The 21,403-nt window shown below is 40.8% G+C and overlaps 1 protein-coding gene across 6 annotated transcripts in view; it reads right to left on the minus strand.

Annotated features, from left to right (window-relative positions):
- UNC5D (unc-5 netrin receptor D) overlaps positions 1–21,403 on the minus strand; it is a 547,621-nt gene that overhangs the window by 94,768 nt on the left and 431,450 nt on the right. For 3 of the 6 annotated variants that reach the window (XM_084760345.1, XM_084760346.1, XM_084760344.1), the window contains exons 5-7: positions 17,533–17,713; positions 16,525–16,692; positions 14,758–14,922 (exon numbers count right to left, since the gene is read on the minus strand). In XM_084760345.1, coding sequence (XP_084616471.1) covers positions 14,758–14,922; positions 16,525–16,692; positions 17,533–17,713 — 514 coding nt within the window. The remainder of the gene's footprint in view (positions 1–14,757; positions 14,923–16,524; positions 16,693–17,532; positions 17,714–21,403) is intronic. The other 3 variants (XM_084760348.1, XM_084760349.1, XM_084760347.1) reach the window with 1 other exon arrangement.

The following is a 21,403-nucleotide window of genomic DNA, read 5'->3' on the forward strand; positions in this document are numbered from 1 at the left end:
GGAAAGCTCTGGAGCCCAAATACATTAGTCCCCTGGCATTAGCATCAAAATTGGGTTCTGCTGTATTTTGCAAAATAAGAATACCTTGAAAGGAAGCTGCCAAGGCACAGCATTTTCCTCAGGAAACCATTGAATCTGATATAGGCCCTTTGCATGCACTAGGGAAGGCCATCTATGGACCTCTCCAACTCCGAAGGCTTGGCCCACTCCACACCGTTGTTTTATTCTGTTTGCATAATCATTCTCTCACAAAGCTCAAGGCCATGAAACAACTTGGCCTTGGTCAAGCAAATCCTCTCCACTTTAATTTCCCTCTCTCCAAAGGCTGTATTCAAATGCTCCCCTCCCCCAGTAAATTAATCCATTAGGGCCATGGTTCTTAATGTTGGCTGCACATTAGAATCACCTGGGGAGCTTTTAAAATAAACACCCACGCCTGGGCCCCACTCCAAGAGGTCCTGATTAATTGAGGTTTGTGTTTTTGTGATTACTACTACTGCCTGGCAAGAAATCAGGGAGCGAGTGGTCAACTCCTGCTAGTCTCTCCTTCCCTTAGGGGCTGTGAGGCGGCAGCACACAGACGTGTCTGGGAAAGTTGGTTTTCTAGTTGACAGGCATTGAAATAGTGCAGTTTGGAGGCAGTAGCAGCTAAGCAGTGGTTTGGGGGAAATCACAGCCACTTCCCAAGGTCTGCCTTAAGCACTTGGAAGGCAAAAGAATGGACGACAGTTCGTGATGAGTACTTGTAACTCTGCCTCATTTAGAAGGGTATCATAGACAATCACGTTTCCCTTCACTTGCTAAGCAGCCTAGACAGGTACAAAATGAAACAAGATTCACCACAGAGAATAAAGATTGTTAATGTTAAGCCAGATAGGTTTTTCTTTCAATATATATATATTATGATAATATATTATATTATATATACATTATATATATGTGTATATATGTATAAATATGTATACTTATAATATGTGGTAGCATGAAAGTATAGGATATTGCCAGCCATTTTATTTTCACATAGAAAAGTCATAGCTTATTGCTGTGCTTTCCGCCTTTGTCATTACTTACATTACTGCTTTGTGACTCCCCCCACCCCCCGACTAGTATATGTGTGTGTAAAGGTGTATATTTTCATGAGAGAGGGGGATGGGGGATGGGAAGTGGGAATGGGAGAGAGAGAACACATTTTAATTTTGATGACGATTCATTCTCTTTTCCTTACTTTAATCTTTGCTTCTTTCTGTCCCATTCAGTTTCCCACAGCATGTCTATGGAATCCACTGTTCCTGACAGCTATTTATAAAGCTATGCACTGGCACCTAGCCCCTATTGGACACCAAATGTGGCCGACTTCATGCAACCCATGTGCTGGGGACTTGAGAGGGCAGGCCTGTGGTGGTAGCACACTTGGGCAGATGAACTCCGTCTCCAAACCTGCAATTCTTCAGATGCTGGGGACTGGGATTCTATGGCACCTGTGCCCCTAGGTTTCAAACACTGAATAGATGTGTTTGCTCCAGTGTCTGGTAGCCTCTGAGATTTACAGGTATACAATGGACAGGTCAGTAGCTCTTTCCCCAGACTACAATCCAAGCATGTCACTACAGTCAACACTTAACCTTCTTTTATTTCATTTTGTTTTCCAACGACCATCTTTATTTCTTCCTGTGTAGGCTATATTATTTGAAACCTTTTCTGTCCCCAAAATATGAATATTAACTCTTTCATTGTAAATTACACATTTTTCAAACTCACATTGTTCAGATGACCAAAAGGTAAAATAATCTACTTTTTTCCCCCCTACTCTTGCTGTTGCCTTATTTGTTACAACAATTCTTACCCTCAGTAGGCGATATTTAATCCTGATCCTCTGTTGCCTCAGACCATAGCCAACTGCTCTGCCTTCAAGGTCGCACCACAATAAATATGAGTTTGTTTCTAGAAATCCTCCACTAAACTCATGTGACTGTAGGATAAATCTATTAACTCTCTTGCTCCATTTTAAGCTTTGGTTCACAGCATTGCCTGTTTTTAGCACACCCCTTCTCAAGACAGTCCCCAGAAAAGTCTCCTGCCTTAGAAATGCAGATCAGGATGTGTCTGGTGATTACTTCATTAACACAGAAAAAGTTTTTAAAATACCTAATGATGTTATATGTTTCGATTTTATACATTTTAAACTCTTGTGCCCTTGTCATTTACAGGTCTCTAGAATGCATCATGCTAGATCGTGATACATCTACTGAGTCTATGTGGCACTGAAATGGTAGAGTCACAGCAAGGATAACACGGAGAAGGGCTGGGGAGATGACGCAGGAGGTGAATCAGGACCCCAAATGACGAGTGTGAGGACCTACATTTGGATCCCAGCACCACATATATGCCGGGTGGGCATGGCAGCCCATCTGCAACCCCTGAATGTGGGAGGGGAGACCTGGAGCAAGCTGGATAGATAGATAGATGATCAAATGGAGGCATTTCTGGTTCAAGTGAGAGACCCTGCCTCAATAAATGAATTGAGGAGTGACCCAGGAAGATACATGATTTAATCTTGGGCCTACACACACACACACACACACACAATCATATACATACACAAGCAGATCATGAACACACAAATGCAAAGCAAATAGTCACTCACAGGGGCTGATTAAAAGTTGCTTTATTATTTTCAGATGGGGGAAAAAGAGGCTAGAGTTATTGATCATCAGTGTGTCTCATTTACTCATGCATTACCACTTTCCTTATAGCTAGAGATAATTATGAGCCAGATTTACGCCCTCTAAATGCTGCCCAAGGCTATAGGAAGTAGCAGGGCCTTTCTGATAGATTTTGCTAGCACTGAAGATAATTAGACAAATAGGACGCCTGTTTTACATTGGACATACCATGGTGCCTGACTGTCAGGAGGACACTGACTTGACAGGTGAGGATGCTGGTCTCCCGGTGTTCAAACACACAGAAATACAGCTATCAGTGTTTGTGTGTGCTCTACACCTGTCTAACGAACAAAATGGAGACCAGATGAGTGGGGGATAGAGGTGTGTGTGTGTGTGTGTGTGTGTGTGTGTGTGTGTGTGTGTCTTAGGCTGTCATTGTGCTTTCCTGATAAGTCCTGAGTGTGTGTGTGGGGGAAGGGAGTTACCCAGGGAAGGTCACATATTCACCCTACCACAAGATGGGTCAAAGCCTCCTTTTCTCACTCTCAACTCCCACCAGCTTCCCAGCCCATTGGCATCATGAGACCCACTGCCCCTTTGAAACACCACATGAACATGTCCAGTGTATACACACAAGAACAAAAACCACCCAGGATCCTCCAGACAATTTCCCTTAGAGAAGCACTGACTTCCCACAGAAATCTGGTTAATTATTGGGGACAAGTGGCCAAAAACCCACCTGAGGGACAACTGCACATCAGCAAGTGAACAACAGTTCCATTGACATCTTCCACCTAAGCATGAGCCCATGATGCTAATTAGGTGAAGACAGAGGAGACCCCCGCAGACAGGTCACACATGTCACATCTGATGACAGTGGCTCCAGTATTGCCCTCTGCTATGGCTCACGAATAGGAGGTGCAATTTCTTCCCCTTCTTTTTTTCCAAATACTGTATCTAAGACAAATCTCTAGACTTCGTGTCAACCTAAGTTTTGCTTTATACTGATATATAATTGTGGTATGATGTGGTTTTAGTATGTCCTCGCCTTGAGCGGGGTAATCAGGATGTCCATTAACCCAGTGCATTTATCGTTTCTTTGATGTGATAAGACCCAAAATGCTCTCTTTTAGCTATTTTGTAACAGCACATTCCTTCCCACCCCCACACCCTCCCGCTGGCCATCGCCACTTTAACTTAGACTCTTTTCTTCTCTAGATATAACATGATGTGTGTAAACCATCTATGAAGCTACCTACTCTCCACAGGCTGGGGTGTGTATTTTGTGGTATTTATGCACAAGTATGACTGAGCCGTTAAAAAGATAAAATATTCATACTTGAAGCAATATATAGGCCTGAAGATCATTGTGTTCACTGAACCAAGCCAGGAACTTAAGCCAGGTGGCCCATGACTTCATTCATTTGGAAGCACACTAGCTTCCGTAGTGCTCTCTCCATTCCCAGGGACTCCAGGATTTGGTTTATTTCTGTGATGGTCTTGATGTTCCTGGGCTGCTACAAAGCCTTTCCAGAGTTTCTGCAAACCTCTCTGCTCAAAAGTGGCTTCAAAGTGGCAAAATGCAGCTTTCCGGCTCTGTTCTCAGGGAAGACGCATACTGAACTCCCCTTTCTGGCCCAGGGATGCTTTGCCTTGCTTCCCTTGCATTTGTCTGCAATAAATGTCTGCACACATTCTGAAGTGCACATAGGATGACACAGAGCTCAGTGGATGAGGATTGGGCTAGCATGCAAAGTGCCTTGCATGCTATCCTCACCAATGGAAAAGACCAGCCAACCAAAACACCCAAAATGGAACAAAATGTCCAGAGCAAATTATTCATTCAAGACAGATGTGATATCCAGATATTCCAAGTATTTATCAAAATCCTAGCAAAATTAGCACATTCAATAGATAATTAACTATATTCCCATGGTCACTTCAGAGTTACCTACTGATATATGAATACAGAAAATGTAGTAAACAGCTGGTGAAATGCGATATACAGACACACAGTCATAGTGTATTATGTGGATACATCACAGAACATTGTTCAAACCTCGCAGAAGAGCTCCTGTCACTCACAGTGTCATGCAGGTACTTGGGGGGTCTTATGTTAAGCGAAATAGGCCAGCCATAGGAGAGTCAAGGGCTAGAGGAAAAGCTGATGAATGCAAAGTTTCACTGCAGTCAGATCAGGAAGTTCTGGAAAGAACTGTCCAGTGTTGTGACTACCATAGTGAATATGACACTGTGCACTGGAAAGCTTCTCAGAGAGCGGATCTTAGGAGAGGTGCTGAGTATGCTAATTAGCTAGTGATGGCGTGTCACAAGTACTCACGTAGCAAACCTTCAGGCCATCCCGTATACACAGAAACAACTTTTAACTGTCAACCTCACCTCAGTAAAACTGGAGAAAAGAAATACTATCTGCTACTCTTAGCCTAAATGTAGGCTTATGGCAGTTGCCTTTAGTTACAGAACAAGGAAAATCTGGAACGGATTGGATGGTGGCGGAAGGCTATACTGATTTATCAACTGCTTAGATAGTTAACTGACACTATGTGCAGGTGATAGAACCTGGCCCACAAAGAACTTCTTTAAGAGAAACTGTAATCTGAAGAGCCCTAATTTAAACATCCTCCCTTCCTCCCTCACCCCCTTTTTCCTTTTGTGATTTTTTTTTCCTATCTATCCTCCTGCCTCAATTTCCCTAGGGCTGGGATTACAGGCCTGTTCCACCCAGGCCAGTCCGTCTCATTCCTGAAGCTACTCCAGTCCTTATGTTGGCCACATATTTACTTACTATTGCAGGCCAGGCTGCCAGTTCCCTCCAGTATATCACCAAGACCAGGAACTGAATAGAAGAAGTACTCTGTTCCTAAGTGTGGACTGACTCAGCGCTAAGCCTTGCATATTAGTTACATCACCAGCAGGGAAAAGGCCAAGCCCATCATGGCAGCTTTCTAATGATGGGGCATAGGGGAGTGGTAAGAAAACAGAATTACATAATTTGGCCCTAAGTGAGTCTAGGGTCGGTCCTCTTTCATTGGGACAGGACAATTTATTTCTCAGTTAAAAGTGGTCCCGTCTTTGTGTAATTGCCTTTCAGATGGTTAACTTTATGTGTGATAGAATTAGGGAAATGCCTCCAAAAACATGAAAACTCTGAATCTTGAATTTTCAATGGTGTCTTACTCATTTCTCTATTACATATGTTTGTATACACACACACACACACACACACACACACACACACACATATATATAAGATGAACATCAAATATCTAAAATTATAATGAGTTCAACTTTCAGAGCTTTGTAGAACTCAGATGTCACCATGTGCTTGTTTCACAGGATGCAATACCATGATTCTTGCCCATAGTCACAGCTGGTTAACAGAACATCTGCCACAGAATCTTGGCTCCTAGCTCAGGGATCTTTACGGTCTATTGTGCTTTTCTAAGTGAAGTTGGCAATTTTCCTATCAATCTAACAATAATATTGCTATGCACTGAACACCTGACACTGCAGGCATTTCTTTTTTTTTTTTTTTTAATGACATTATCATTCTGGGGAAAGGGAGAGATCAGCGTGAATGAAGCTAGTCATGATATTGGCGTCGTCAGTTCATGGGTCACTGTGTCCAGTTCTCTCGAGGACTCACAAGTATCTAATATGCAACTTAAGGAGAGAAGGGAGAACCGAGACACAAGGTGTCCTCTATCTCGATTAATTCACTCTGCTCAGCACACCCTGGAGGCCTCTGAATTTTGTAGAGTAGATTGCTCAGTCTTAAATCACCTCCGCCATTGGGTTCTTGGCATTTCTTTCACAGCCCACCAAGTCTATGAGCTCAGTTATTAAATCTTTCTTCAGTTCAGGTATTTCCTACCAAGAGTTTTGTACAGTTAAATCTTGAACTAATTACACTGTAGCTGTAGAATTTGTAATTCAGGGAAATACCCCACCCCCTTTCAGACAAGTCAAGACGATGGAATTTCCCCTTATAGGAAAGGACCATGGTTATCAGCAGCTACTGAAAACTATTTTTATTAGCCATAAAAAAACAAAAACAAATAAATACACAAACAAGCATCATAAATGCTAAGTGAAAGGTATTGTGGAATCAGAGATGCTGTGGAACTTTCAGGAACATGGATAAAAGAGCACTCAGGCTCTGAAGCCTCATGAGTAAGGCATAATTTATTTGACCCCTACTTTCATAACAAAGGGGTTGTGAGTTTATGTTGACAAATTTGGAGTTGCTTTATACAACTTCTTTGCTGTCAAAACATTAGAAAGCAGGTGCTTCCTGTGACTCTGCAGAGGGGGGGCATCTGTCTCCTGGTTTGGTAGGGACTTTCATTTTTGCCTATAATTCAGTCAAGCTGGAGATGTGTCTTCTCTCTCCTGAGTGTGCTTAACTACTGTCAACATCATAAAATGATAGAACTGGATGTGGCCCTTGGAGTCAGTCACCTGGCCCATCTCCTGCTAGGGACCATATCATCAGGCCAAATTGAGGCTAGAAGTACCAAGGAACAGTGAATTTTAAGAATGTGTACAAACTGTACATGCTCTCCTAAACACTGATTTTCTAAACTGACAGTATTCCTTAAATTATGACTCAGAACCTATATGAGTCCTGTCACACAGTTTAATGACAGGTACATCACATTTTATTACAAACAGGCTGACCAGAAACATTAGAAAATATTTAAGTGAAACACTTAGAGCGCTACACTATTGATAATTTTTAATAACATGGAAAGTTATATATATATATTTTTTCTTCAACAATAATCCCTTTATTAAAAACCATGTACCCAGGGTGCAGTTATTTTACTTTTAATATAAATGGAGTGCTTAATATGGGTAGTGTATGCCTACCAAGGGCTGCATCTTCTTTAAAGGACACCTAATAATATAATAATTTTTTGTTTATGGATGAATACATTTAGGCTTAGGAAAAATCAAGAACTTGGCTCAGGGTAGTTCTGTTCATGGAATTCAATCATAATTAAAGCTAAGCTATCTGACCTAAGTTCCTGGATTCTTCGACATGTCCTTTAACTGTGGGGTGAATGTTTAAGTGTGTATGTGAGTGTCTGTGTGTGTGTCTGTATGTGTGTCTATGTGTGTGTCTGTCTGTCTGCCCATTCTTTTATTGGTTCCAGTCCTAAACTCATGCCTAATTCTAGTCATTTGGAAAGAGAATGACCACTTTCAACTAATAATCACAGAGGACATTGGAAGGCTCTTTATCTGTGCGTTTGGATGCCAAGAGCCAGTTCTTTACTGTCTGAATTAACTCAGGAACCTGGTCTTTTATACCCCTCCACAATCTCCAGTTCAGAGCCACTGTTATGACTGATAGTAGCTGTCAGAAATGCCAAGATGCAAAAGTTTTCTCTTTTCTTTGCAGTGGATTTAGATGCAAACAACTCCTGGGTTCTAGGACAAATATTTTACCTCCATAAGATCATTCTAAATCTTTGGCAGGGTTGTATTTCTTTGTTTTGCATTGTCATGGGGACCTGTTCTTGATTGTGTAGGTTTTTTTTGCTTGTTTATTTATTTTGATACTATTATATTTTGTGGTTTTGTCATTTTCCTGAAAGAAATCTGGTCTGTAAATACAGGCGTCTTACTCTCTAGCTGTCCAAAATTAATTTCAGAGTCTATTCTCTTTATATTTCACGTTTTATTTTGATTATCCTCATGAGCAAATTTAACAAGATGAGTTCAACCAAACAAACTTTCACATGTTCTTGCTGAAGTACCAGATAGCATGCCCTGCTTAATTTCATGACATGCATGTAAACAAAGAGGGGAAACATCCCAACATGCTTGGGAGGAGTGGATAGGAATAGGTGGCAAAAGGCATTTTAAATGTTGCAGAGTTAGCTGATAAGAAAGAGAGAGGCTTTTAAAAGTATACATCAACCATGGTCCAATGGATGAAGGTCAATCCTTATTTGGAAAGGGGATTACATCCTAAAACAATCCAACACCTTTTTTACCTAGAAAAGGGGCAAAACAGAAAAATGTATAGTGGGTAGATAATAAAGGTAAATAATCTATGGTCATTTATTGAATTTTTTCATCCTTTCTTTGATAAATTCTACCCAGGATATGACACACAGTGGAAGTTTTCGTCACAAAAAGCAAAAAAGCAAAAGAGTTTCAGCTTTGTAGAATTTAAAGTAATACTTCCATTATGACACATGAGGATTGCAATATTTACAATGCACTTTCTTTTTAAATTAAACACAATGGAAACTTGAGCTTGGGGTTCTTTTGCTGTCTCCTGAAAGTTTGCTATGTATTAATCTTTTCATAGGGTATCTCACAATAGGACAATGTTTACTGGGGTATAGAAGATATTGTTACCAACCTAATGACTTTCTACGTGCCCAGAACTCCATCCTTATGACTCCCATATGACTGCAACATTATTATGTCCACCTTTGCTGTGTAGTATACGCAAAAGGCAACTGTGAATTAAGCAACTGTTTCTTATGCAGGGAAGCAAACTTCCAAGTGTCTCTTCAATAGGATCACCTAGTTATCACTAGTAATGTCAGTTACTGATGGATTTTCACTTGTTTGGGAGAAGGAATCCAGGTTCTCGTGCACACATGGTAGGCAAGCATTCCACCACTGACACCTAGCCCCTTTGTACTATACATGGAATCAGTGGTGGGGGGTGGGGGGGTGGGGGGTTGTCTTTCAATTTTCAAATCACTTGGGAAGAACTTGCAGGCCGCAAGATACTTTATGTCCAACTAAGAATAAATTATGCCAGGATGTTATCTTGGTGATGCAATTTTTATGTCTTTGCTACACAGGCTTCCTGCTGGAACTAAGCAGTTATGCAGTGAACCCTGTTCTGAAGTTTAAACTTTGCTAACAACAAGGGTAATTTCAGTTTTATTTCTGAATCTTTGCCCATTGAGAGAAGTAGGTAAGTTTGGTGTTGGTAAAGAGATCTTGTCTGTTACAGTCTTATATGAACAATAGGCCTTCTATATAAATCACTGTCAAAAAAGGAGAATAAAAATGTGATTTCATATGCTCTGAACTATTCTAGAATAAAATGTCTCTTATTCAGTGCAGTAAGAAATAAAGGGAAGGGCAGGTAATTACTATAATAGATAACAATGAGGGCCTGAGAAAATTCTTAACAAAGCAACCATTATTTTCATGTGATTACAGCTTCACCTTTTCAGGCAGTTTCTCTAGGTCACTTAAGTGGACGGATCAATAAACAAAGTGGTTATATTATTAGCTGGGCCTGGGAATGTTTGTTTGGACCACTATTGTAGGGATGTCATTATCTTTGATGAGGCTTCCAAAGTATCCATTCAAACTTTTCTTATCAGCGTGGCTATCAGAAACGTAAACAAACAGCCATTTAACACACTTGTCCTTTTCTAAGCTGTCAATATTGAAGTCACCTATGCTCCCTCTTCAAGAGAAGGACAGATTAGTTTGCAGGTAGCACTGCCTGGAAGATTTCCTCTTTCTTTAAGTCCCTGGTGGCATTTCTGTGGCTTTAGTCACACAGCACATCTAGGGGCTAATCCCTTCTTCTGAAGCAGATCCGTTTAATCTTCTCAAGCCAAGCCCTCCCTTTTCCTTTTATTGTTATAAAAAGCCACAGAGAAGGTGGCTCCCAAGCCACAGAATGAAGCGAAACAGCAGCCACCATTTAATCTTTCCATGACTGTCTGTGAGGTACACACAGGGTCCCTAGTACTGGCTATGATTCTCAAAACACAGAAGATAAGTTGAGAACATGAAAGGACGATGGTCAGATGGCTACACGAGTCTGTTTAAGCTCGGAAAGCATGGCCACACAAGTTCTCATTTCCTGCCAGTCATGCTCATAATGACTTTTTCTTTCCCTGAAATGTCAATTTTCTTTCTTTTATTCGTATATATTCATATTACATCTCAATAGTTATCCCATCCCTTGTATCCTCCCATTCTTCCCTCCCTCCCATTTTCCCCTTACTCCCCTCCCCTATGACTGTGACTGAGGGGGACCTCCTCCCCCTGCATATGCTCATATGGTATCAAGTCTCTTCTTGGTAGCCTGTTATCCTTCCTCTGAGTGCCACCAGGTCTCCCCATCCAGGGGACATGGTCAAATATGGGGCACCAGAGTTCGTGCAATTTTCAATCATAAAGGGATTGGATGTCCAGTTTATGCTTGCAATTTAGATCCTTGAATTCATATCTTTTGGCAAAAACTGTCCAGTCTCATCTTACTAGTCTTGAGGCATTTATTTTCTTGTTGAGAACATTTAGGTGTGGCCATCAATGAGAGCATCACTCTAAGGTTCTGTGATTCAGCCACAAGTGACCAAGCAACAATCATACCCAAATATTAAAGTGATCATTCAGAGCTGGCAGTTCTGTCTGGAGGAGAAACAGAGCCCTCGGGATAATAGAGGAGATTCAGAGACTTTGTTGAAGGCCAAGTAAAAACAAATCATTGAAGGTCATCCAAGAGCTGAACAATGTCGTTGTCAACCCTCCAAAAGAAGGTGCCATAGGGTTATATTTGGCACACAGGGAAAAAAAAAATTAGTATGAAGGACAATTCCCACATCGAAACATGACCTAGATCTTTCATCAAAGCCATTCTTTTGCAAAGCTGTTGCCAAATGCCATTTTAACCAAAGGCAACTTCCTTGGCACAACTCTGAGAGCACAGCTATTTCACCCAGCACACATGCCAGTGTGAAAGAGTACCATGGAGTAACTTGGTATCATTTAACTGGGCTGCTATTCACTGCTTCCCACAAAGACAATGAACTAACTGGTGGTACTCATTCTGTGGACAGTGGGCTCCACTCTCTGTTGGAAAAGACAGAATAAATCCTGCTGTTCTTACTAGCCAACCCTTTCCCACTGATATGCAGATTGCAGATACAGCTCATTCTCTTCTAAGGTCACCCACTTCTCCATTTTTTTTTACACTAAATATATTGATCACTATAGTCCATGCAGTCCTGCACATATTTCTGATGTTCTAATACCTGCATATCTGAAAACAGAGCCCCACCCCCACTCCTTAGTAGTTTGAAGAGACTGAGTGTCAAGGGAAAAGCTCATCCTGCATTTCCAACTCATGTGGAATTGAACAGAACACCTTCCTCAGAGCTGAGTACTGTACAAGCCTCAGTGTCTTTCTGGCTATTTTATTTTCGTTATATCAAAATGCAAAGTGAGTGATCAGGAAGCTGCCCTGGTGTAATTAAACCTATACACTGTCAATGCCCAGGGAAAAGGTTTGTTCAATCAATAAATTACCTAAAGCCACTGTCTGTATCATAGCCAACAACTGTCCAAGAGATGAAAGACTACTCTTTTTAAAAAAATTTCCCAAACACATATACATTTATGATGATTAATTTTATGTGTCTACTTGACGTGGCTATGAATTGCCAGCTATCTGGTTTTGCTTTGTTCTAGACATTTGTCTGAGAGTGTTGGTGATGACAGTGACTTTTAAATCTGTGGACTTAGTACAGCACACAGAACATTCGAACTTGAATAGTTCTCATTCAATCAGTTAAAAGACTTAACAACAACAACAACACCAAAAAAGGCAGACCCTACCAGAAGAGATAAGAGAATTGCCCTCCCAGACAGTTTCTAAACTGAAATACCAGCTATTCCTTCCTTTAGGCTTTGGCCTGGGACTTCATGTCTTGTTGGTTTTATAGCAACCAGCCAACCACTGGACTTGACACTAGGATATTGGCAGAGATTTCTGGGCTTGTCAGTCTTCACACATTCAATTACTGTTTTTAGTGTTACTTCCATTTCCCTCCCTTCAATCCTCCTCTTTCCTCCTCTAAGATCCTCCCCTTCCTCTCCACTCATTGTTTTCTTATTGGTCAATTCAATTATTTATTTATTTTTACTGTATTTTTGGTATTTTGTGACAGTCTCCTTCTGCAATCTACATTGGTTGTGTAAAGCAGAATCTACTCTTAACAGTTTCACTCTCAGTGCTGATCATTCCTTTCAGCCTGATATCAGATTCTTCCTCATCTGGCAAGTGAGCACGAATCATCAGGGCACAAATAATCACAGTCAGGACCACCTTTCTTTCTTACATTAAGAGCTAAGCACTGCCAGCCGGTAGTGGCAACACTTTTAATCCCAGTACTTGGGAGGCAGAAGCTGGTGGATCTCTGTGAATTTGAGGCCAGCCTGGCCTACAGAGTAAGTTCCAAGACAGCCAAAGCTACACATAGAGAAACCATTTATCAATCAAACAAACAAAACAAAAGCAACAACAACAATAAAAAGAGCTAAGCACTGTTTTCCATGAGAAACTCTCAGATTACAACATAGACAACTAAGCTTAAAGTCTTATATCCAAGTCCATTTTGTGGTTTATAGGAAATTTTATTAGTACAGTTATCTAAAATTCTACTAGAAGCCAAATTGCTATAAAGCTATCATCTTTCAGAAGGCATATGAAATCTGTAATCCTAACTGTGTCACTTTAAAACAATGCCCATCATGTTAAAAAAAAAAAACTGTCACAGCTCTGACCCCTGATTCAGAAAACTCTAGTGGTTCTCAAGGGTGGTCAGAAACACACTTCCTTCACCATCTGACTAATGAGTGTGCACAGAGTTAGTTGGCTGGTATCTACTTAATGGGCAGCACAAAGGTTTCAACACTGGACTTTCTGGCTATGTCGTCTGCGATCATCATCCCTTGCATTGGGTCTGACATGACACGTGCAGGTGCTAGATAATTGTAGCAGAAATAAGGGCAATGTGGGTATCATCGTGTTGATTTTAACACATTAGCCATCTTAAACAATGCACAAACCATATAGATTTATTCTGAAAACACAACACTTAACATGTGCTTGCTTTCAAGAGCACCCAGTCACATGAATGCAAAGACATGGACCCAACAGAAGCATTTACTTCACACTGTCATTTCCTCTAATGACAAGTAGCATACACCCCTGAAGTGACTGTAACATACTATTTTGTAGCATTTCTTTGCTCGATTATCATGCAGAAAATATTCAAGTAAGTAACCTAGTTCTAGAAAACACGGAAGGCCCCAGTGTCATTTTAAAGGAACTATAAAATATCAATACAGCTTAGTTCATGTTAGTGAGAATTATTTGATTATATACTTCCTTCTATGAGAGATTAATATGTGTCCTCTCAACATATCCCTCTGCTAATGACTGAAAGTGGATATAAGTTTTGGTACGTATGGTTAAACAAAAGTTAAGTGAGTTGGCCAGAATCACAATGTCAAAAAAAAAAAAAAAAGTCACCATGTTAAAATGGCTTCTCCTTGACTTGACAAGATCCTTCAATACCTTCAAACCTAGGCAGAGAGTCACTTAGAGGTAGTAACACTGTGATATCAGAAACAGAACAATCGCCTGGGAGTTTGGAGAAGAACATTCCATCCCCTACAAGGCCAATGTGAGACACAGCCTCTACCACCAGGGGGCATACTCCCTTCCTCCCATTGACCACATGGAGTTGCAAGTTGTTCTCCTTACCAGAGAACCTTTGCCTCCAAAGATGTACAAAGAGCTTTAAGGTTTTATAAAGTTCTTCAGAAAAACAAATTCACAACAACCAGTATCAGGGTTTCATTAAACTTAAAAGTGGTCTCTTCTAAAGGCCTTAAATTTTAAAAATTCCTTCTCTGAAAAAATTACTTGATTAGGCTGTAATAAAGTATTTGAAATCACTCCTCCTGGCCGGATGATCTAGTCCAGTAATAAACAATCTAGCAGGTACAAGTACCTAGCTTCCTTCCATTGAACATCAACAGATAAAAATAAAAATACTCACTTTACATGTACCAAAAATGTACCCACGTGTACATAATGTAATAATGTTAATATATATATATATATATATATATATATATATATATATATATAGTATTCATTTTCAGTCTAGTGACTGGCTGGTGTTTCAATAAGCCTAGCTAATGACTGGGACATTCTTAAAGGAACATATGAATTTATGCACATCACCCACCACAAATACTGAAGACATTAAATAGATAGTGTTACCTAGAATGCAGAGACCATCTGTGCAGTTTTCAGATTCCTGGCTGAGACCTTCACAGAACTTGCCCCCGTTTCTTGGGGCTGGAGCTGTGCACTCACGGATGCGAAGATGCTCACACTCTGGGCTGCAGACTGACCATTCGCTCCACTCTTCCCAGCTGCCATCCACTTCAAAGGAAAACAACAGAGGCCACTGTTAGCAGTAATCAGCAGCTATTGGGAGACTCGCCCCACACCTTAAATGGACCACTGTCCCAAAAAGACCGAAGTGAGAGATCAGGACCTCTTCCCTCTACAGTTCATTGTCTAATTAAAGCTATGTTGGGATAAGACTCATGATTGAATTTAGGCAAATGGTTGAGTGATTGAAATCTTTGAGTTGGCTAATAATGCCATTAGACATTCTTTCCAAAGCTTTCATGCCCAAGAGCCATCACTGATGGAACATAGGATGTCTGCTGATGCAGTGTGGGCTTACAGTTTAGAGTACTGAATAGAGCAGATTGATTTTAAGTCCCCAGATATGCTAAACAATAAAAAGTTAAACCAACATGAAACTGATAGTGTTAAACGAAAACAGGTCAGTGAAACCCCAAGATGGCAGAGCCTACAGAAATAGAATTTCTTGGGTCATAGATTGCTACTGTACATTGAAATGAACAGACTGAACCTAATTCCATTAAATATCAACCCAAGAGACTAGAACAGATGTTTGAGGCAATTGCCCCATTACCTCCTAGGAATAGTTTTCACCATGTTTATGTAGGTTAAGAGCTCACAAGGTTTAATCTAAACCAATTAGTAAAAAATAGGGAAAACTTTAAAAGTACTGAAGGTAGATTAAAAAAAAAATTCCTGAGTCCTAGCCTCAGTTTTGTAAAGTTGTCATCTGAGAAAGTAAGTCACATGGCTTAAATTTACCACTTCTGTCATGTGGGGACAACAAAGTCACAATGGAGAGGTAAAAGGCATGACATGTATGGAAGTGTCCTGCACAGTACCTGGCACATAGTAAGCACTCAATGTTTATAAAATACAAGGACAAATTAAACTCTGAAAACCTGCTGTTAGTCAGAGTCTCACCTTAGCTTCTAGAGAAACTCAAATTTAAAACTTAAGGGCATGAGGCTCTGGTTTCGGTCCTTGCAATTACACTTGTGTGGTGCATATGAAACTCAGGGGTTAGTTAGCATCTCTATGGGAAGACATAGCTTCTATAGAGAAAGCCACCTTCTTTCTCATTTAGTTCTCATTGTTTCAACTGGGTTACCATCAGGAAGAGAGAATAAAAGAACTGACAGGAGACACATTTAGTAAACGAGACCTTCTACTACTTGGAAAGAAAGGCAAGTGCAGGCCAGGTGCAAACACACACCACTGCAGTGGACAACCTCTGCCAATTTTATTGCACATAACTACCAAACTGTACCTGAGAAAAGGTCAGGTTCGGGGTAGTTGCTGTTTTGTGCTTGAAGGCAGCTCACCCAAACTCTGGCTACTGTACTCAATTACATGCCATCAATTGTAAAAATCAAGGGGGAGAAAGTGGTGGCTTAGTTCAACCAAGCACTGCTATAACAAGCCTTGCAGAGAGGGGTTTCACTCATGTTCCTGCCATTACAATGAATAAGCTATCAGCACCTTGGACAGAGGCGATGGTCAAGGCTCTTGCACCAGGGTGACTTTGGAAGGAAGAGCACATTACTTGCTCCATAGCAGCTTAACAGCATTGGCGGGTTAGAAGGAGAAGGGGATCTGTGTATATCTCACCAGGACAAAGAGCAGTGCAGGTTATTTTCTGCACTGACATTCCCTCACAAAAGGCCCCACCATTGAGAGGAGCGGGGTTGGTGCAGGTCCGGGAACGTTTCTGCCATCCTCTACCACAGCGAACATTGCAGGCTGACCACTCTGTCCAGGAAGACCAGCCTCCATTCACTGAGAGACAAAAATGGGGAGGGGGAGAAAAAAAAGGAGAGAGGTTTGTACTGATTGCCTACTATGTGCAAGCCACTGCGCCAGGTGCTGTGAGTCAGGTATCTGAGGAAGAAGAGATGGTGCAGGGTCCCAGTTGTGGCTCTACGGTGAGGCAACAGTGGTCCTCACTCTTCTACTCTTCTGTAGGAAGAACCCAGGGAGTTTGCTTTGTAATAGACTATTTAAAAAGGGCAGGGCTCGTCAGCAGAGCTCAAAGGCACTTGATCACCCAGAGTATAAGAAGGAAATATCAGCATTTGAATTTCTATTACTTTTAAGAGCTTGAAAAATAAATCCCATGGCTCTTCTGTTATGCAAAGAAAAGCCTTAACTCAGATAGCTGGGAAGTGCTTTTATGCAATGCCTGAGATCATCGGCAGACAATAATATTTGGTTTTGGTGCATTTCATCTGGTAGGAAAGGAACCTATTGCCAGCGTGTCTGTGGGGATATGGGGTGGGGGAGTCAATTTGGCAAGGGTGGGGAGCTGAAGTTGCCCACTATGATGCTTTCCAAATATAAACATGATGGAAAAGAAAAAAAAAACACCATTCATTTTTAAGAGAGAGAAATTGAAAATATCACTGGCTGTCTCACAACAGACCAAATGGACCAGGAAATACATTAATAGTGTTAGGGATGCTTTCTCACCTGGCAAAGAGGTGAGGCTGAACATTGCTGTGGTGAATGACCCAGGGGCCCCTCGGTGCTTGGCCTGGGAAGTTTTAATACAGTACACAGCTCTCTATATCTTTAATGTTAGCCCTCCTTATCCCTTCCTGGCCTTTGGGCTGGTCTTACCGTAGACCACCACAGTTGCTGACAGGCTCCTCCTCTTGGCCACGATGTTGGCTGCCATACAAGTGTAATTTCCTGAGTCTGAGAGCCGGGCCTGCCTGATGATCAGGTTATGATCAGCCCTGGTGTCAATGTTCTCATCCTGTTCAGAGTCAATGGGCTCCTCGTTTTTCAGCCATTCCACCTACAGGTAGAAAAGTATGTTTACAAGTTATCACAAGAATAAACTGTCTTCCAGGAATAGAAGGTGTGGTGAGCATGGTGCTTTGTATACCACATCCTGATTGCTTACTGAGTAAATCTGGTTCTATTTGGGAAATGGACACCCAAGTTAACAAACTGAAAGGAAAAAAGAATCTCAAATACTCTAATATTTGACCCATTTTCTAAAAAAAATCTAACAGAGTAGCTGTGACCATAATCAGCTCATTTCCTTTTGTTAGAAACCCAGTGATGATGATGATGATGATATTTCAAATCTAGGCAATGTAACTTAGAAAAATCAACACATATATTTTGGACTTGTTCTTTGTATTGAGAAAATACTTTGTTGGGCAGAGTTTGAAGTCGATGTTTCTATTTAAGTTTTAATGGTGTAGACAAATGTAATGATGTAGACAAGCTGAAGAAATGCAGGTTTGAGCAAGCGTAGGATCAAACAGTTAGCTCCCAAAATCGCCCAGAGTAGGAGCTCCATCCTTTTGAGTCACCTCTCCAAAGCTTTCACAGAGCCTGTCTAGGTTTTTGAAGGAGCATATGACCCTCATCTTCATCTACCACTGATTTCCTCTTGGCACGTTCTTATGAAAATCTACTTTTTACTTTCTAATTTCACTTGGGTCCTATTGTTACTTAGCTTTTATTTCCTGGGACACATGAGGAAGATAGAGGTAGAAGTTCCCCATTTATTATTCTCCCCCAATAGAGATGTATGACACTTAGTTCCTAGGCCATCAAGTATAATGGTGGAAACATTTTATTTCCCATCCTTATTGTCCAATGGAGGCATACCGCATTTAGTTCCTAAGTCATTAGTAACTAAGTCAGTAAATCTTAGTTTCCCATGGTTTAACTGTGTCTTTATCGCCCCCACTGTGTCCTCTGCCCTAAACATCCTCATTGTCTTAAGACGACACCATGGCCACACATGTATGTGTGTGTGTGTGTGTGTGTGTGTGTGTGTGTGTGTGTGTGTGTGTGTGTGACAGAGAGAGGGAGGGAGGGAGAGAGAGAGACAGATAGAGAGGCAGAGAGAGACAGAGAGAGAGAGCGCATGCATTTGGGGTACTCCTTCAATGGCAGTAACTATGCTAAAAAGATCACACAGTGCATATTTCATGGGCATATACTGCCATGCTTGGCTCATAATTATCACAGAAAATTGAGAGTTGGTTTTAACATAAGATGCTTTATTTAATTTTATTTTTAAACCTAAAGAATACAAATATATTATTCATTAATTGTATCTGTCACATAATAGTTTGGCACAGCAAAGATGTGCCAGTCTCTATGAAAAGGGAGTCATTTACCAGATGAAAATTTAATCATGGTCCTTCAACAATATTTTCCACAAGTACTGCCCATTCATAAGGGTTCAGATACCAAAATTATCATCATCTAAAATTACTCCAACAAGGGAGCAATTTGAGAAAGGAAAACAATACCATATGCCAAAAGAAGAGACCTTGGAGCTCTGGAAGAATTAGCACAGAGCTACAATTTCAGAGTTGCACAGACCATGAAGTAAGAAGCACATCCCATTACCAAGCCCATGGATGCTTGAAGGCATCACCATGGTCTGACCTGGAGAGGCACCAATAATTTAATCATGCAGAGCCAAGGAGCATAGCTCTATTAACCAACATGGTGCAGAGAAACCCACTTTACAACACATATGAATATTAGTTGATGACACAATGTCTTTAATTTTCCCTAACATAGTGGGTTTCACAGTCATTTGGGTATCCATATTACAAGTAATACAAGCATTCACTTAGCATAATAGATTGTACTGAGGGCTAGGCAAACCCAGTTTTTCCAAATGAAGAGGGCAACTTCTTTCCAAGGCCTTACTTTATTTGTTTTGTTGTTTTGGTTGTTGATCTTTTTTTTTTTTTTTTTTTTTTTTTTTTTTTTTTTTTTGAGACAGGATTTCTCTGCATGCCCTTGGCTGTCCCGGAATCACTTTGTAGTTCAGGCCAGCCACGAACTCACAGAGATCTGCCTGCCTCTATCTCCCTGAGTGCTGGGATTAGAGTCATGCACCACCGAAAGGGCTGCAAGGTCTTAGATTGAAAGGTAAGACATAAATAAGGAAAGAAATCCATACACTCAACAAAAGCTGGAACAAGTAACATAGCCACCAACCTCTAGGAGGAATGCCTCCTTCAGGTGAATAAATTAATGATTTTTAAATCACTCTTACTCCTAAATCACTGCAAACAGCAAAATGCTCAACAAAGCATGTCTGAGAGCTACTGTTCTGCCTCCACTCCCCTGGCTCAAAAATTCTGCTATAAAGTGCTTGTTAAAGAGTTAATTACCGAGCTCTGTTATTGGTAGTGCTTAGAAAGCCCTGTTTCCATGTTATTCTTATGAGATGGTGTAGAGACAGGAAATCTTGTGACTGTACATAAGCAAATCGGTTTTAGAGTATGGAGTGGGCAGTGGTCCTGGAGATATAACCCAAGAGTCCCAGTGCCTATGGATCAAAGACAGGTATCCTGAAGAATATGGCTCTGAAAAATTCAAAGCAGTAGTCACCATGAAGAAAACTATCTTCAGATTAAAAATCTACAGAAAAAACCCAATCAACCAACCAATCAAAAACAAAACAAAACCCAAAAGACAAACAAACAAACAAACAAAAAAACCCAGTAATCCATGAAATAAACTAGGCCAACAGTACTTTAAATTTGATAGAGATAATATAAATGTGGATAATATGAAGAAGTAAACTGAATCTTCTTTTACCTTGATCAAAATTCACCCAGTAAACATGGCACAAAGATAAGTATATAGTTGATTGAAGACATAACATCAGGAGACATGTGACAAACAGTGTGTATTCTATATCACTAGTAGTAATTTAAATGATAACTTTCCTGGGCTACAGAGATAATTTAGTTGGTAAGTTGTTTGCTTTGTTAGCTTGAGAACCTCAGTTCTGTCCATAAATCTCACCTTTTAAAAAAACGCCACAGTTGGGGTGTATGTTTGTCATCTCAGTGTTAGGAAGGTGGTGATAGGTAGATTCCATAGACTCCTTTGAAAGCACACACACACACACACACACACACACACACACACACACACACACACACACACACACACTTTTCTCTTTTATAAAACAAACATTGATACTGACACCGTCTGTACACAGTCTTTACACTGTGGTTTCTTTGGCTTTCCTGGGACCGTGTCACAGGGCAGTATATCTTCAAGTTATTCCTCCTCCATTGTCTCCGGGATTTCTGTGGCAGCCTGAGGACTAACTGGTCTACCTGCTACTTTCATTCCTGCCTCTACACTGGATTCTGCCTCAGAGATCAGACATTGTCATTTTGCAGCTAGAAACTGTTCAGCATTTTAAAGATCTCATCTAGATGAAGGAGTCCCTTCTGTGGTTTGGCTTCTTTTTTTTTTTCTCCTTTATTAATTTATTCTTGTTACATCTCAATGGTTATCCCATCCCTTGTATCCTCCCATTCTTCCATCCCTCCCATTTTCCCCTTATTCCCCTCCCCTATGACTGTTCCTGAGGGGGATTACCTCCCCCTGTATATGTTCATAGGGTATCAAGTCTCTTCTTGGTAACCTGCTGTCCTTCCTCTGAGTGCCACCAGGTCTCCCCTCCAGGGGACATGGTCAAAGG

This window comes from Acomys minous (assembly GCF_964271855.1).
Source record: "Acomys minous genome assembly, chromosome: 15".
Lineage (NCBI taxonomy): Eukaryota > Metazoa > Chordata > Mammalia > Rodentia > Muridae > Acomys > Acomys minous.